Raw genomic sequence first — 18,023 nt, 5'->3', positions numbered from 1 at the left:
AGTTTCTAAAACAAATGTGGGAAAAGAGAATAAAATTTTAGTTTTTATTATTAAAATAACGATTTTAACCTTAGCTCTTATTGAAATTTTTAACAGAAATTTATTTACAAATGAGACTTTGAGTTTTTAAAAGTTAATAGGTATAGGCTTGGGATTACACTATACCTTTGGTGGGAATAAGTCTTTTGGCCTTTATTAAAATAAGAAACTATAAAATTATGTTCACCAAGTTTTAAATATTTAATTGAATCTTTTCACTATCTGATTGAATAATTTTTAATTAAAAATAAAATAATACTTAATTATAAGATGATACATCATCAATTTAGCAAAAAAAAGATGACATATTATTTAAATATTTGATTAAATACTAAAAACTGAATATATATTACATTATATTTTGTAAAATCAGTCACAAGACTTTCAACTAACTACTTCCCAAATAGGGCCAAGCACGCATCAAAGCGCAGCGTTTTGGTTCATTCGGGCTTTCATTTTCAACAAAACCCAATACCGAGCCCATGTTTGAAAGATAAAGCGCTCTAATCGGCACTAAGACCGCGGCCACAAAGCCCTAATCTATCTGAAGGTTGTTTTAATTTTACCTTAATTCTCTCAATTTTAGCTAGTTATTCTCTTTCTTATCCAACTGTTTCATTATCAAAACCCCGTTCAACCTCCAACACACGAGGCTTTTGGGGCTTAATTTCACAATCCAAAGACAAGGCCATCTGCAGACTTTACGCACTGACAGGGCTTCAACTTCTACTCTTAACTCCTCTTAGTCTCTGGCACTGCTTGCTTTGCTTGTAATTTTTATTTAATTTTGTTAAAAGGCTTCCTAAGAACGGTAAACACTTCACGGCCTAATGTTGTCTCTGATTTTTGTTTGGATTTTTTAGTAGAGATGTTTTTCTTGGTGGGTTTTCCGTTTTTTGAAATGGGTTTGTGTTGGTTTTGTGGTTTGGAATAGATATGGATAGGTACCAGAGAGTGGAGAAGCCGAAAGCTGAAACACCTATAAATGAAAATGAGATTCGTATAACCACTCAAGGAAGGATGAGAAATTATATTACTTATGCCACCACTCTCCTTCAGGTATTGTTTGTTTATTTTCAGGGTGAATTTGTTGTGTTTTGGGTTTTAGAGTTCTGTTAGGCAAATGATCAAACAGGTTATCTGAATTAAGTTCCGTGGAATTTTTTTATATTGAATGTTTTGGCTAGTCATGTATGTCTGTTAAATTAAGAAACTGTTTCTTTTGAACCTAGTAAGGGATTAATTGGTAATTTTGCAATTCATGAAGGAATTTTTTTGGTAAGTAATTCATGAAGGTATTGGTACAGGAAATCATTGACATTTGGGTGGGTTACTTCATAGGACCTACCCCTTCGAAATTTCATGAGGTAATACGTAGTTTGACTCAAGAAAGTTACCAAAAGAGGGAACTGGTTTAATTAATATTTAGATTCACTGTGACTGAAAGTTGAATCAGCTTTATAGTTTTTAGAGTGTTGTTTTCTTTTTTTGGATTATAACCAGATGTGCTTTGTAGGAGAAAGGATCTGGTGAAATTGTTCTTAAAGCAATGGGCAGAGCTATCAATAAAACTGTTATGATTGCCGAACTAATAAAGGTGTGGGAATGTTGATATCTTACTTCCCATTTTTCTCCCATGTTTCTCATATTTATTAATATTTTTGGTTGTTTATTTATTTTTTTTCAGAGGCGGATTGTTGGTCTCCACCAAAACACTTCAATTGGATCAACTGATATAACAGACACGTGGGAGCCACTAGAAGAAGGGCTTCTTCCGTATGAAACATATACTCTTGTATTATAGTTCATGGGAATGCCTTTTTTTTAAGTTTGTGGATAAGAGGGATGATTGATTGGTTTTTTGTTCTGTTTCAGACTAGAGACTACTCGCCATGTTTCAATGATCACTATCACATTGTCAAAGAAGGAGCTCAATACATCATCATCAGGGTAATGAAGGTCTCACTTTGAATTCATTTGGATACACTGTTTTCAAAAACAAGGGATATAGAGAATCTCCAAATTCCTTTTTGGTTAAGTTGTTTCTAGACATGAGTTTTGGCATACAATCCTTTAGTGACCCAAATTGAACAGATAGCATTTTTTTCCTGCTGCTTTTTCTGATATTGTATTTGAAAATTTGTGCAGAAAAATTGTTTTTGAGACTAGGGACATTCTCAAGTTTTCTAAATTTTGACATAGTTTTCATATTTATTTTTTCTTATTTTCATGATGAAAATATGGAGAATACAGCCAAAATTTTTGAGTGCATCCTAATTTTGAAATTTGTTTTCTAACTGATTTAAACTACCAAAATATGTTAGGGTTTGTTTGTACGTTTGGAGTCTATGGATTTTTCTTTTTCTTTTTGGTCCAATTATCAATTGCAAATGTGCATTATGAAATCATACTATATTCTATGTATTTATATGCAATCAATCCATACTGAACAGAAATAATAATTTTATGTAATGTTTGAAGGATGTCTTTTTGTATAAATTTTATGGTTTGGTCATTTCACTTGATTTCTCTTTGTTGCTGAATACCTTGTTGGTACTTTTTGTATATTTTTACTTGAATCTGCATTCTTTTACCTGCATTTTGTTAGTAATTACTACAGGGTGGTTACTTACTAGGATAGGAAGCTAATAAAAAGTTACCGTTTTGTTATCAATCTTCGGAAAGAAGAGAGATTTAGGAATGATTTGAAATTAGTTTGCCGCAAATATACAGTTGTATTATGTTAGGAACACATCTTTTATTTAACAAAAATAGAGGATAAAAACACAAAATATACAATAAAATAAAACTATTTTATTGATCGAAAGATTACAAAAATAAATCAAACAATTCAAGGAGTTTGGAGCCTCTCATTCTGGATAGTTCAAGGAGTTTAGGGCCTCTCATTTTGGACATTTTGAGGACTCTGGGGCCTCCCATTTTTTGGCTGTTCGAGGCGTTGAAGACGTCCTTGGATCAACCAACCTTGGTTGCTTAAATTACAAAACCCTAAAATATTTCTTCTCCCCTTCCCTTTGAAACCACCATTGGATTAAAGAAAAGTGTTTCAATCCTAACATTTTCCTCCTCTTCAAAACCACCTTGTTCTCAAGGTTGGTATTTTTTTCATATGTATATTGAATTTTATTTCTTATTTTTGATTTTTTTGTTGGATTTTTTATTTTCTTTTTTCACTTTTTATTTTGTACATCTACTCTTCCCTTTTTTTGCCCACTTTCTTTCCATCTCTCCACTTTTTCCCATGCGTTCCCACATATCTTTTCTTTTTAGCTGACTCATACAACTTCTTTGTCTTTTTCTTCTTTTCAACTTTTCACACAACTTTCTCTTTCTTTTTCTTTTCAACTTTTCATGCATCTACAACTATCTCACAACTTTCTCTTTTTAAATTTTATTCTCTCTCTTCCCTTCTTCTTTACGTCTTCTGTCTCTTGTAAATTTGTTTCTCTTCACACTTTTGGTGCCGTTCCATTTCTTCTCCTTTTTCTTCTTCTGTTTTTTTTTTCTTTCACATTGCAGACTTTCTTCCCTATCTGGCCAGACTTTTGTCACGAATCCACCATTGCATCATCGATCTTGTTCACATTTTGTTGCTTTCCTTTCTTCTTCTTCTATTTGCCTTTAATTTTTTTTGACCACCTTTCTGGCATTGAGTCTAGTAACCCTTCACCCTTTTTGTCCTCGTTCTGTCTCCCTTGTCGGATTGAATGCGCTAATACCATTCGTTAGGAATCTATCTCTTATTCAACAAAAACATAGGATACAAACACAAAACATACAATAAAATAAAACTATTTCATTAATAAAAAAGATTACAAGGATAAACCGAACAATTCGAGGAGCTTGGGGCCTCTCATTTTGGATAGTTCAAGGAATTTGGGGCCTCTTATTTCTGGTCATTGGAGACACTAGAGACCTCCTTGAATCAACCAATCTTGGTTGCCCAAATTACAAAACCTTAAAATATTTCTTCTCCCCTCCCTTTTGAAACTATTTATTATAAAAATCACCATTGGATTGAGGACAAGTGTCCCAATCCTAACATATTCACTATTCACTTATTTTCATTTTGTATGCATTAGATGGTATACAATGCAAACTTTTTAAATATTTTTAGGTATAAGCCTGATAACTTCTTGTACAGATTTGTCTGTTGATGAATATGATATTATTCATTGTGTGGGTGCAAAGTTTGATTTGTGGTTTTAGTTAACAGAAAAGAGGAGGTCTTATTCTGGTTTGACTGACTGATTTAATATTTCTTTAGTAATTCAGTATGAATTGCCCATTCCCAAGTTTTGTAACATGGATCGTTTTGAACTTGTTACTTGGGCTATGTCTTTGTGTGCTTAGATGCTTCTATATGTTTGTTTTCTATTGTATGAATGTTTGCTTTTTTTATTGGTATGTATGTGAAGTTGTGACTGTGAAGATATCAAGTTTTGGTTGAAATGATGTTGCTTAGTTTTTTTTTCTAAGGTAAAAAAGGCTTACTAAAATAGATTTTTTTAATGCATTAATAAATGTGAATGTAGACATGTATATTTTTGTGATGAATAAATGGTTCATAGAGTTAGTGAGTGAAATATGAATCGGAAAAGTATCTGCTGACTTCTGCTTGAACAGAAATAATTCAAATACATTTCCCTTTTTTTTTGACAATATGTGGAGTGCTTTGTACATTTTCTTTCATACAAAAACTAATTATGGGGTCAAAACCAGTCTTGATGTAATTAGTAGCAGTACTTGAATTTCCTCTATTTCTTTGAATTCAGATACCAGCCTCCTCTTCCTGCTGATCAAGTGAAAGCGTGGAATGAATTTGAAGATGAAGGAGGTGAACAGACTTCTTTTGTCTGTAAGTCTTAAGTCTTTACTTCAGGTAAGAGTTTTAGTTGATTTTGTATACTCTATTGTCTTATGATCTCAGAGGGTTCTCCAAGGACACATGTTAAGGGGCGTGGTGGTCGAGGAAGGGGCAGGGGTAGAGGTATGAATCTCTACTTTTAGACAGTTACTTGAGTTACATCATGCTATATGCTTTCAAATGGATGTGTATTTACTTCCATTGCTAATTGTACAGTACTAATTCTTTTGTAAAAAGAAGCACGAATCAGTATCACAAGAGCAAAAGAAGGTTAAAGTATTAAATGTTTTGAGATTATTATAATATTTGACTTCAGAAAAACTTGTTATATTCACATTCATTTCAAGAATTTTAGTTTTGTTGCTCATTTAATCGGATACGGAAAATTTAAAAAAAGGGGTTTAAATGTCATCAACTTTTGTGTTTATTGGAAAGTTCTGCTGATTATTTGGAGGTCATTTTACTTCTCTTATGTACATATAAGGCTGCTAAATATAATAGCTGAAATGATCATAATCTGCTCGTTTAATGTGTTAAGTAAATTAAAATGGTGCAGGAGATTATAATGGTGATGGTTGGGATGGTGGACGTGGCACTGGTGGCAGAGTTCAGGGACGTGCAAGAGGTCGTTCTTCTCAGGGTAGAGGATGGGGTTATGGTGGTCGATCAGGTGGATATTACGATTATCGTGAATATGATGCACTACCTCCACAACGTCGCGGTAATTTGTTGGCCATTGAACTAGTTGCTTTTTGTTATATGAGCCGAGAGGGGTTTAGTGTATTAAGAAATGCATAATATGTTGATTTAAGCAACTTGCTTTGATTGTTTAAACAAATCTATAATGAATGAGAAATCCTTAGTAAGCAACTGGTTTCATTAATCTCTTTAGGTGTTTGCTCTAAATAATAAGTATTTACTGGTTGTATGTGGCAATACCCACTTGGTCAGGTCCTTTTTTAGTACCAAAAGTGTTTTGTTCAGTAATGTTTATGAGGCAGTTAAAATGTTGCTTTGCTATTAAGTGTTACTAAGCAATTCAACTGTTTTTCTGGACTTGGTGGCCAAGAGTACTATCCTCCCTTATTTTGAGTGTTGCTTATTTGCTTGCATAGTTGCTGATGCTGATTCTATCTTAATAAATGATTACTTGGGGTTTTGCAGGGCGTGGTTGGGGAAGGGGACGAGGACGTGGCCGTGGTCGCAATCCCAGATCAGCAATAGCTGCATAATCAGGGAAAGTTGCTGAAATATAAAAGTAAGGTGTTAGGTTGAAAAATGATAAGTGGATGCCTGCTCTGCTTGTGTTTAGATGAAGTTTGGTGATATTTATGGGCATTGTCTTTCATTTTAAATTGTGAAGTTTTGCAACTACAGTGCTTGCAGTTTCTTTATTAAAGTAGATTGTTGTAGCTTAGGAACATTTTCTTAGTTATTCAATTTTGACAAAGTTTTTGACATAGCAAGTTACAAGATTGTACAATTTTTCCCCTTTCATAGGAATAATAGAGCAGTACATTCTTTCATTCTTAATATAAATAGATGTCCCATGCAAACTTTTCTTGTTCTCAGTATTATTTTGGTGTTTACTTGTTGATTCTAAACTTATCTTTCTAATTATGAGCATATTTTCTGCCCTGCCACTTGATTCTGACAGCTTAGCTTGAAAAATTCTAACAGGATTGTCAATTGTCATTTTTAGACTTGAATGGCGGGCATTTAATATCATGGGCAGTGCTCTATGCATGTAATTTTGAGTATGTAGTAAATGTCTCAAATTAATGCATAATTTGATTATATGAGCTGAGCTAAGACAGCCAGTTACTTATAAATAAATATTTAATTAATATCTAATAATATGGTCTAGTTTACCAATGATCTGGACTTGGGCAGAAGAATGTGAATTTTAAGCGCTTTACCATATCCTTGAAAATTTTCTTGAAAATCGATTTTAATTTCACGATTGAGCTTCTACAAACATGGTCTGAAGTTAGATTTTCTGCAACAAATTCAACTTCAAGGCCAAGACTAGCAAGATAAAGAGAATTCTAAATTTTTATCTTCAATGGCCTTTAATGATTTATTTAGTGACCTCAACGTCAACTTGCGTTGGATATTTTAAGTTTGACTTAAACTCAAATCGATTCCTATTAATATTCGATATGACATGAATCCAACCCTTAGGTAGGGAAGCGCTTAGCAACATCCTACTTTTTTGTCATGTAAATACTAATAGTTTTTGTCACATAAATACAAATAGAAAGGTAACCTTTCAAGGTAGTATGAAGTAAATGTCTCAAATTAATGCATAATTTGTTTCTTTTCAGAACACCTAATTTTAGAGGCAGTTTCACTTAGGAGCTAACAATAAATTGATCCATGCAACTCAAGCACAAATACCAAGATTTGCATGAGTATAAAAAGTTGATGTTCACTTTCAAGAATTGACTATAGAATGGAATTGGGATTCTTTTTTGAATTAAGAATCATATGAATAATCAATTTAAAAAAAAAAAGTTTAAAAAAATTCCTTAAAATTGTATAAGGAACCTAATTCAATTTTTTTTTTTTTTATAAATAAATGTAATGTTAACTATTTTTTAAAAATATTATATACATAATAAGTTTTTTATTTAAAAATTTAATGATAATTTGTTACTTATACTGAATATCTTATAATTGAGAGTATATTTAATATTTATAACACATTATTTAATTCTCTTAATATTCAATCTTATAAGCAAAGCATATAATAAAATTACAATCTACTCTTTCTTAATTTGTTATTGAGTATCTTTAATTTTGTATTTCCATTTTCATTATATACAATTCTTAAAAGTGAACATAAGCTTAGATTGAGAGGCTCGAATTGCAACCGTTCAATTCTGAAAATAAATCTTCGCAATCAAATAAAGGATTCCATGCATTTTGGACACATTTCCTTCTCTATCACAAGTTACTAGTTAGAAGAGAATGAGCTGTCGTTAAGGCACTTTCTTGAACTTAGAGTGGCATTTTACATCTACTTAAGAGTGGAAGATGAATAAAAACTATAACTACTCCATCTTTAAAGCTTTTGCGGAAGGACTCAGCGGTGGTGCAAGTTGGCAATGTGTTTTTTTTTTCAAATGATTAGGAAACATGTTCGATTTTATCGGATAGGTAAATCTTATAATCATTACACTGAGTAAAATTAAGGTTTCGATATGTTTTGCCTAACTGTTTAGACTCAAGCTACTTAGCCCAAGATTTTTCACATGAGGGCATTGTGCAATGCTGACAAAATGGAACAGTTAGCAAAATTGATTATTGTGTAGATTTGTGGTAATTAAAATATGTGGAATATTTGAAGGAGAGTAGTTTTGTTTAAGATACTATTAGTAGATGAAGATGAGTAGACGTGTTGGCTTTGGGAAGGTAGAGACAGTCTACATTATAGGAAGATATTGGCAAGAGATAATGGTGAGCTAAAGAAAAGTGAAGGAAAGTGACGAAAATTATAGAGAAGTAACAAAATCCGTTTCGTATAAAAGAATCCTATACAAGATATTTTGTATTATTCTACCATTTTTGATAAACTTTAATAAAAAAGTAATATTATGTATATATTTTTTTGTATACATAATTTCGTATATACAGATAAAGTGTTAATAACACTTATTCTATGGGTGTTACAGTATTATTATGCGATCATGTGCTACTTTAAAAATATTCTTTTTCTCTCTCTTTAAACCCGAACTCTCTCGAATTTCTTTTTTTTTTTAATTTTTCATTCAGTCTTTGATATTTTCTATTGTTATGTTCAGATAGGTAATTAATAAGTGGAGGTTAATTTCAGTAGAGTACTTACATATTTGGAGTTAGACATGTCATTGAATTGAAGGTAAAATAAAATTGTATGTGTGGGAAGTGGAACTCAAATTATATTCCATATACCTGCTTCATTATACTATTCACTCTGGTATCACACTTGACTTCTTTCCACAAATATATTTTTTGTCAAGAAACATAAACTTTTAGAGCAATGCTATACCTTATGTGTACTTAGTTTTGAGTATCTGATTAAATACCTAAATGATATGTCATTATGTGATTGGATAATTCTTTATTCTTAATTTAAAATCACTTAAACACATGATAACACATCATTTAGATAAGTACTCAAACTCTCTCTCTCTCTCTCTGTGTGTGTGTATATATATATATATATTTATTGAAATTTTTCTAGAAGTAAGACATTACCATATCACAATACTGTTAGGAAAAGACTACCTATTTTTCATAAATTCTTGACTTCAATGAGTAGACTTGGATGAAACGATATTAAAGTTATTCTAAAGGAGAATACATTCTATTTCATTTCATACATCACGTATTTCATACAGGTGATTCTTTCTCGGTTGAACTTTAAGTTTTTTGCAATGTAAATTTATCTTTTAGAAATAATATAACACTAAGCAAGCAACATAAATATAGATTTCATAAACATTGAAATATTACGTTTATGAGATGTTTTATAAATGTTCATAAATTTTGTATAACACGTACTTACTTAAAATATATAAATGAGTATATATTTGATGTGTGTTAATGATTTTGAATTATAAATAAAGTAACAATCAATCATATGATGACACATTATATGTACTCAAAAGTTAGTATGCATAGCATTGCCCTTTATATATATACACACACACCCCACACACAAGTATACAACTGTTCCCTTTTTAAACAGTAAAAATGAAGGGATAGAAGAGAATGTTTGCCAAAGTTACTTAATTTATATACAAAATATTTACATTGCATAGATTCAATGCTTGCTGTGCTAGGAAATGAAAAACCATAGATGAAGTTATTCTATATATATATATATATATATATATATATATATATATATATATATAAATAGATGATACTATCTTCTACTTTTCATCCATTAAAACATCCATTAAAAGAACCTCTAAACTCTTATTTTGACAATTTTCACTGTTTTTATCAATCAAATTGTTGATTCAAGTTAATCTTTCTCCATTTACTGAAGAAATTTTCAGGTACAAGTTTTCCTTCTTGTAGTTAATTGAGTAATTTTTAGAATTATCTTATACAATTTGGTTTTTTATTTTTATTTTTATAACTAGAATTGGTTTTGTTCATGATGGTCGAATCATATATCGTAATATATAAAAAACTAAATCTTTCATGTTATATATCATGTATCATATAATATAGTAAGATACATCTTTTTAAATAAAATATATTTATAAAATAATAAAAAAATCTAACGATCACATTATCATCTTGGAGAATATAAAAGACAAATCATAAAAATATAAAATTTCTTAAATATATCATTGTCACATTAATTAATTCTAAAAAAATATATATTGATTCATATTAGTAATATGTATTGTATTATACAATATGTATTTTACAGTATCATTTTTTATTTATATCATATCATAATATATAATATATATTATGTATCCTAAAATACTGATAATCGTGGTTTTGTCTATTATGTCGAATGATGTTTATAAATATATATTGTTCTCCAATTTTTGGCGCCTTATTTCTTTTTTTTTTTTTTTTACTTTTGTACTGTGGTAGGGATAGCGTTTTGATTATTTGAACTTCCATTGACATTTTCACTCAAATTTTCACAAATGTTTTACAAAAATATGCACATATAAGATATGATAATTAACTTGAAATATTCTTTTTCTCATTTATGGTTTCTTGAGATTTAAAATATATATTTCAATTATGAGAGAATAGATAAAAGAAAATATTATTGATACAGAGAATTTTATTTCTAGTTTTAGTATTGAAACAAAACAAAACAATTATAACTGAAATTATTTTTACATTTGAACTTATATATTATGTATTGAAGTTTAACATTTAAATTGGAAATGAATATTCTGATATAAAACATGTGAATTATGTGGAGAGGAATATTACATTTCACCTCTTGATTGTACAAATTACACAATTTCACCCAAAACCTAATTTTGTTAATAGAAAATCGATTATGAAACGGTCGCAATTATTGTATTATTTTTAATTTTTAATTTTGTTTTTTGTACAATTTATGATCAAATTCTTAATTTTCCATGTTTTTCCTTTTTTAAAAATCATGTTATAGTCTTACATGCTTTTACTTTGAGTACACACTCTTATAAACGATGACATATTATCATGTGATTGAGTGATTTTGAAGTAAAAAATAAAATTAATTTTTAACAATAAAACTATATGTATTCACTTTGAGTACACAAATAGGTGTACACTTGATGTGTGTCATATGTGATTAAATATTTTTTAGTTAAGAATAAAGTAACACTCAATGTGATGACATACATAAATATGTATATATTTATATATTCAAAGTGAATATATATAGTATTGTTCAATTTATATACCTGATTTACACTACATAGATTCAATGGGTATGGGAAATGAAAACCATTCTAATAAAAGAACCTACAAACTCTGACTTTAACAATTTTCACTACTTCTATCGATCAAGTTGTTGATTTAGGTTCATCTTCCTTCATTTATTTAATAAATTTTCAGGTACAACTTTTGCTTTTTTTTTTTCACAGCTAATTGAGTAATTTTCATAACAATAAAACTACATGCATCTAATGTTGAGTATTAAAGTAGGTATTTAGATAATATGTCATATTATTATACGATTAAGTGATTTTTTATTAAAAATATAATAACGTACAATCACATAATGATACATCATCTAAACACCAATTTTTATACTCAAGATTGTGTATACATAACATTACTCTTTCCATAATCATCTTATATAACTTGCTGTTTTATTTGTAAATTTGTAACTAGAAATGTTTTTGTCTATAATGTGATATGAATTTTATAGCTATTGTTCTCCAGCATTATGATTATTTGCACTTCCATTGTTATTTTAAGTCAAATTTTCACATATGCCTTACTTAAAAAAATAAGCATATCTTAACATATGATAATCAGCTTGCAATATTCTTTTTAAAATTTATGGGTTCTTGAGATTTAAAATATTAATAAAACTATGTGTATTTATTTTGATTACGTAAATGAATACGTATTTGATATGTATCATTAAGTGATTGAGTGAATTTAAATTAAGGATAAAATATTAACAATCACATAAGAACACATAATGTGTATATTCATTTTTGTGTACTGAAAAGTGAGTATGCAAAACAGTGGTCTGAAAATACATATTTCAATTATGAGAGAGTAAATAAAAGAAAAGATTAGCGAAATAAAGAATTTTACTTCTAGTTTCAATCTTAAAACTAAACTAAAAAATTATAGTTGAAATTATTTTTACATTTAACATGTATATTTTGTATTGAAGTTTAACATTTAAATTAAAATTGAATATTCTAGTAACCAACATGTGAATTTCTTTAGAAAGGGAAAATACACTTTTTCACCAAAAATCTAATTTTTTAAATGGAAAATCGTTATGATAGGGCCGTAATTATTATGTTATCTTTAATTTTGATTTTTTACACAATTTATTATAAAATTCTTAATTTTTCTAGTTTTTCCTTATTCAAAAATCATGTTAAAGTCTTAACACTCTTTTCAGAGTCCCATATCCATCTTTATTTTCTCGGCTTCAGAGGTGAATGTTCATATAAAAGGCATGGAGTACAACATATCAGAAGAAGAAAAGAAAAAGGAAAATGATTTTTTTTCTTTTTTATTTTTTTATTACATTTGGCATAAAAGTTAGAAGTATAGTTGGTTTGGTTATTTTTTTTAAATTAAAAAAAATTGTATATACATAGGGTTGCTCATAAGAATACTGATTCTATTTTCCTTGTTTGATGCTTGTCGTTCGATTGTTAACAAGCAGAGGAAGGTCATGGGGTTGTCTGTAAATGGAGCCATAGAACTTTGGAATGGATATGAAGCTCATGTGATGATTTTACTAAGCCTTTGTCTGCAAATCATCCTCATCATATTTGGTTCTCGGTGAAAATTTGCAAAAACTTATTGGATTAATCTTCTTGTTTGGTCAGCATACTTGGCAGTAGATTTGGTGGCAACAGCTGCCCTGGGCATCCTTTCCCATGGCGTTGGATCTGATAATAAATCCATAAAGGAAATCCAAGCATTTTGGGCACCATTTCTTCTCTTACATCTTGGTGGCCCAAATACTATCACAGCTTACTCTTTGGAAGATAATGAGTTGTGGTTAAGGCATTTGCTTGGGCTTGTTTTCCAAGTTGGAGTGGCGTTTTACATCTTTGTCCAATACATGCATTGACATTTATTGCGATTCCAATGTTTATCACTGGAATTATCAAGTATGGAGAGAGGACTCTAGTGCTGAGGTCTTCAAGTGCCGGACAACTTATAGATCTAAATTCATCAGCGATTGTTGATTCAGTACGTGAATTCCCAAAGGCAAACCATCTTGATGAAGCTTATTTTCTATTCGAAAGATTTAAGTATCTTTTTGCAGGGTTTATTCTTAACCTTGATGATGGATACAAATCATTCCTCCTCATTCGTACGAAGTCCACAAAAGAAGCATTCAAATTGTTAGAAATTGAGCTTGGATTCATGTTCGATGTGCTCTACTCCAAAGCCTCCATTATTTATACTAGATTCGGTATGATTCTTCATTGCATCTGCCTCTTTTCCCATGTTTCCACATTTGTTGTCTTCCAAACCATGATTCATAAATCTGTCTATCCACCAATTGACATCTCTATAACTTATGCACTCATATTTGGGGCTATCGCTCTAGAGTTGTATGCATTCATCACACTTGTTTTTTCCGATTGGACAAAACTTTAGATGATCAATTGTGGTTATATACCTATTTGTTCATGTTTTAATGGTTTACTTTGGCACAATAGCAAGAGATGGTCAATATCCATGCGTCAATACAACCTATTAAGTTTTTGCCTCAAAGACATATCAACCCCATGTACTGGCTTTCAAAAGTTTAACTTCGTCAAAGATGCGTTACATAAGTACTGGTACTTGACGTGTGAAGATGTGAATGATGATTTGCAAGAAATGATCTTCGAGCCACTCCTTCGTTTTAGATACAAAATGGAAGGTGATGATGGGATTGATGTAAAGCACTGTAAAGAGATTCTAGCTCAGAGAGGTGATAATTGTCCTGAAAAATTTCGTTGGAGCATAACTAAGGTAGAGTTTGACCACAACCTTCTTTTTTGGCATATTGCTACTGATCTTTGTTATCGTGTTGATTTGGATCATAAACATGAAGATGCTAGTCAACTTCCTTTAGCTTGTAAAATTTGTGAATGTTTGTCAAATTATATGTTATACCTTTTAGTTGTAAATCCAACCATGTTGCCTAAAGGGATTGGAGATATTAGGTATAAAGATACTTGTGATTAGGCTACGAAATTTTTCAAATCATTGGGGTTTAGTAAATCCACTGACAAAAGGTCTGCTTGCCAAGCATTGCTTAGACAAGAAATTAAGGGAGATAATGAAAGTCAGTCGATGCTTCATGATGGATGTAGGCTTGCCAAGGAACTGCAATCATTGGAGTCTCCCAATGAGTCACCAGAATCTACCCATAATTGGAGTAAAGAAGAAAAATAGGAGATGATAAGTAAAGTTTGGATGGAGATATTGTTATATGTTGCGAGTTGTTGTGGATGGAAAGAACATGGGCAACATCTTATGGAAGGGGGTGAGTTTCTCACTCACTTAAGCCTTCTTATGGCTTATCTTGGCTTAAGTGAACAATATACCATATACCCATTAGGGTTTAGGCAACCCTAATCTTGGTTATGCTTTTCAAACCGTTGTTTAAAATAACATAAACTATAGCTTTAATAGTGTTGTATCAAAAAATTAATAATATATTGTCGTTGCAAAAAAAACGTAGTGTTATAGGATGTAAAACAATCGATTTAATATTATTGTATCAGAAAATCAACAATACACAGCGGTTATAAAAAAAAAGGTAGCATTATGAGATATAAAACAAAGACTTTAAAAACTATTGTAATAGATCAAAATATTAACTACGGTTTAATTAGATATGAAATGTTATGGTACATCAAAACAACAATGTATTATGAATTATGAAAACAACAGGTCATTTCTTATTCTGCTATTCATATTCTTTCCTCGCCATATATCCTGCACTCAAAACCATAAACTGCCCAATTTTATTTTTCATTTTTTACTTTCCCTACAAATTTCAGGAATATGCAAGCTTCACATCTCCTCATTTTCAATAACACTTGAGTTAAATAGAAATTGGATTGATTGATTTCGGTTTAGCCGAAAACAAAAATGGATGAACTCAAACTTGAGTCGTTTGACGTTCTGTTGATATCATTGGGGTTTCATCATTCAGATTTGGATTCAATTGCAGCATCGACAATGGCACTGGTCTGTTGTCTGGCTGCTTCTACTTCAATCGATCGCCTAGTCACTTGTAACTTCATTTCTTACCGGCTTACTGTTCTTTATTGATGATTTGTGCGGACATGCTTTGTTGAAATTATTTTTGGCGTTCTTGAGATACCGAGTTACAGCTGTAATTTTTGATAGAAGTAATGGTGATTGCGAATGATCCAATTGAGTCAGTTTTTAATTCGATTCAACATTTGAAAGATGCAAAGGTATTAGAAAAGCTGTTAAAGATCTTGATGCCGATGGTTCAGATTATTAGAGATCAAGAATAAGATGCAAGATATAGAGATAGAATAAGTTCCAGAAGAACACAGAATCAGAACAATAACAGAATTCAAGAATCAATAACTGCTTGCCTTCTTTTCCTGCTCTTATTCTTTTATTAATACAAGCCAAAAGGTAGAGTATTACATGTCTAAAACGACACCGGATCAATTACACATACTATACAATATACGTAATTCCAATAATACCATAACCAACTCATTCATGCACTACATAATCCAAAACGACATCGTGCTTTTAACGTCCTTCGTGCCATTTATTGGAAATCAGAATCACATCCACATCCTTGGAAATCATGCAAATCATATCCCAGAAATCATGCAACATCCCTAGAAATCATGTTTGTATTGATGAAGTAGATTATTTTTCTTCCATTTCTTTTGTACAAATATTATGTTACCAAAGATAGGTTACAATTTACAGTATATAAGCCATTGCATGTAAAGATTGAATATACAAGTAATAAAAAACAAATTCTTTCTTACTTTTCTTGAGCTTCTGTGGTTCGTCGTATTGAACCAACTCTGCTCTCTTAGATTTTGGCATGGTATCAGAGCAAGGTTCTGAATTGCTCCTTCCTTAATCTTTTGTCCAATCTTGCCTTCCATTAACCTGCAGAAAGAAAAACCGGATTAGATGGAGCCAATCAAAGCAACGTCTGTCGATCCTGTATCTCCTGAATCCACTACTGAAACATCACAAATGCCAGCGTTTCAGCTGGTTCATACAAACAAAAATAAACCGGAGCCTGGAGATGTCCTTTATGCCTCATCATCGGATGGACCAGAACTCGTTTTGATAAAACAAACGCTGACCGGAGCCGAGAATTATGCACAGTGGGCTAGAGATTTCAGAAGAGCGCTCATTGCAAAGGACAAGATTGGATTCATCGATGGCACTGTACCCATGCCATCAGAACCCGATCTTGCCCGTTTTTGGGTACGATGTAATACCTTTGTCCGAGCCTGGATCAACAACTGTTTGATTGAAGAAATTACAGTCGGTTTACCACCTACAAAAGACGCTGGCAAGCTATGGGGATTCATCAAAGACATGTATGGAGCTTTAGATCTTGCAAAGATCTACATTGTTCGGCAGACTCTTGCGGAGATCCGACAAGAAAATCAGAGTGTCACGAACTACTTCAATAAACTTTCCGCCGCCTGGAAAGAATTGGATGCCGTTGAAGAGTCGATCATTGCACCACCGGAGGTTCTCAGACAGGTTCAACACGCAAAGGAACGGGAGAGGTTGACGCATTTTCTGATGGGGCTGAATGAAGGGTTTGTTGCTTTCAGAACCTATATACTCACCTTTGCGGAGGCACCTTCATTGCGACGTGCATATCATCTTGTCGTCCAAGATGAAAGCCAAAGGAGTATCGGCCATCATGAAGAGAAAGACATGGCAGCTCTCAACGTTTATCAAAAGAAGGAGGCGCTTGGAGAAGAAAATGAAATAGGGCCAGCTTAAGTTTTCAATTTATATGGCAAGTTGAACGGATAGGATGGAGTCAAGAGATCTAATGGCTCATATTTGCCCACAACACAAAATCAAATTGGCACCCAAACTTTTAACAACTTTCGTCAAGTCCCAAGCAATTTTAATAATTATAATCAGCCACCCAAACAAAGTGGAAAACTATATTGTGATTATTGCAAGCGACGTAATCACACCAAAGACACTTGTTGGAAGTTGCATGGTTGTCCTGGATCAAGCAAAACAATTTTTTACTGTCGTAGGGTAAACATTTTGATTATTTGAACTTCTATTATTATTTTTACTCAAATTTTGACTAACGTGTTACAAAAATATGTAGACATAAGATATGATAATATGCTTGAATATTCTTTTTCTTATTTATAGTTTATTGAGATTTAAAATATGATAATTTTTTATTCTTAATTCAAAATTCTCTAATCATAGAATGATATATTATCTATGTGAGTACTAAAAACTGAATATATATAGTTATATTAAAACTTTTATGGGAAGTAAGACATTACCATCTCACAATTCTATTAAGAAAAGAGTACCAATATTACATAGATTCTTGCCTTCGATCTTCGGACTTGGATGAAATGATATCGAAGTTATTCTAGAGGAAAATATATTATATCTCATTACATTCGTCACTTAATTTACTTATGCATCATTGCACCTCTGTCACACAAATAATTCTTTCTATGTTGAACTTTAAGCTTCTTTCAATAAAAATTTAAGTCTTCTAAAAATAATATAACACTAAGCAAACAATATAGGTATAGATATAGATTTCATACACAATGTAAAATTACATTATCATATGTTTCTTAAATGGATCAAAAATTTAGTATACTAATATTATCATTTTTCTTTTATAGAAATATTA

At 31.1% G+C, this 18,023-nt stretch overlaps 2 protein-coding genes and 1 long non-coding RNA gene across 4 annotated transcripts; 2 read left to right on the top strand and 1 right to left on the bottom strand.

The window, feature by feature from the left end:
• Positions 1-555: 555 nt before the first annotated feature.
• LOC123199166 (ribonuclease P protein subunit p25-like protein) lies at positions 556-6,498 on the top strand. 2 transcript variants are annotated; one of them, XM_044614047.1, is made up of 10 exons: positions 556-850; positions 974-1,098; positions 1,347-1,406; positions 1,556-1,636; positions 1,727-1,815; positions 1,915-1,989; positions 4,836-4,897; positions 4,991-5,050; positions 5,484-5,648; positions 6,092-6,498. In XM_044614047.1, the coding sequence occupies exons 2-10, from the start codon at positions 976-978 to the stop codon at positions 6,157-6,159; spliced, it is 783 nt and encodes a 260-aa protein (XP_044469982.1). In that variant the 5' UTR covers positions 556-850; positions 974-975; the 3' UTR covers positions 6,160-6,498. The 2 variants fall into 2 exon arrangements, with proteins under 2 accessions (XP_044469982.1, XP_044469983.1); XM_044614048.1 differs by lacking the exon at positions 1,347-1,406 and having other exon boundaries at positions 557-850.
• Positions 6,499-12,815: 6,317 nt separating this feature from the next.
• On the top strand, positions 12,816-15,427 carry LOC123198936. Its single transcript, XM_044613742.1, has 6 exons — positions 12,816-12,891; positions 12,973-13,178; positions 13,262-13,710; positions 13,819-14,310; positions 14,407-14,525; positions 15,309-15,427. The coding sequence occupies exons 1-6, from the start codon at positions 12,816-12,818 to the stop codon at positions 15,425-15,427; spliced, it is 1,461 nt and encodes a 486-aa protein (XP_044469677.1).
• Positions 15,428-15,683: 256 nt separating this feature from the next.
• On the bottom strand, positions 15,684-17,084 carry LOC123199170. Its single transcript, XR_006498222.1, has 2 exons — positions 16,138-17,084; positions 15,684-15,981 (listed from the first exon to the last, which is right to left on the bottom strand). It is a non-coding gene; the product is annotated as an uncharacterized LOC123199170 (long non-coding RNA).
• Positions 17,085-18,023: the final 939 nt, after the last annotated feature.

The sequence above is a fragment of the Mangifera indica genome, chromosome 16 (assembly GCF_011075055.1).
Source record: "Mangifera indica cultivar Alphonso chromosome 16, CATAS_Mindica_2.1, whole genome shotgun sequence".
NCBI classification, from domain to species: domain Eukaryota; kingdom Viridiplantae; phylum Streptophyta; class Magnoliopsida; order Sapindales; family Anacardiaceae; genus Mangifera; species Mangifera indica.
Note: the sequence above shows the minus strand (reverse complement) of the source record. Positions and strands in the feature narration are given on the sequence as shown.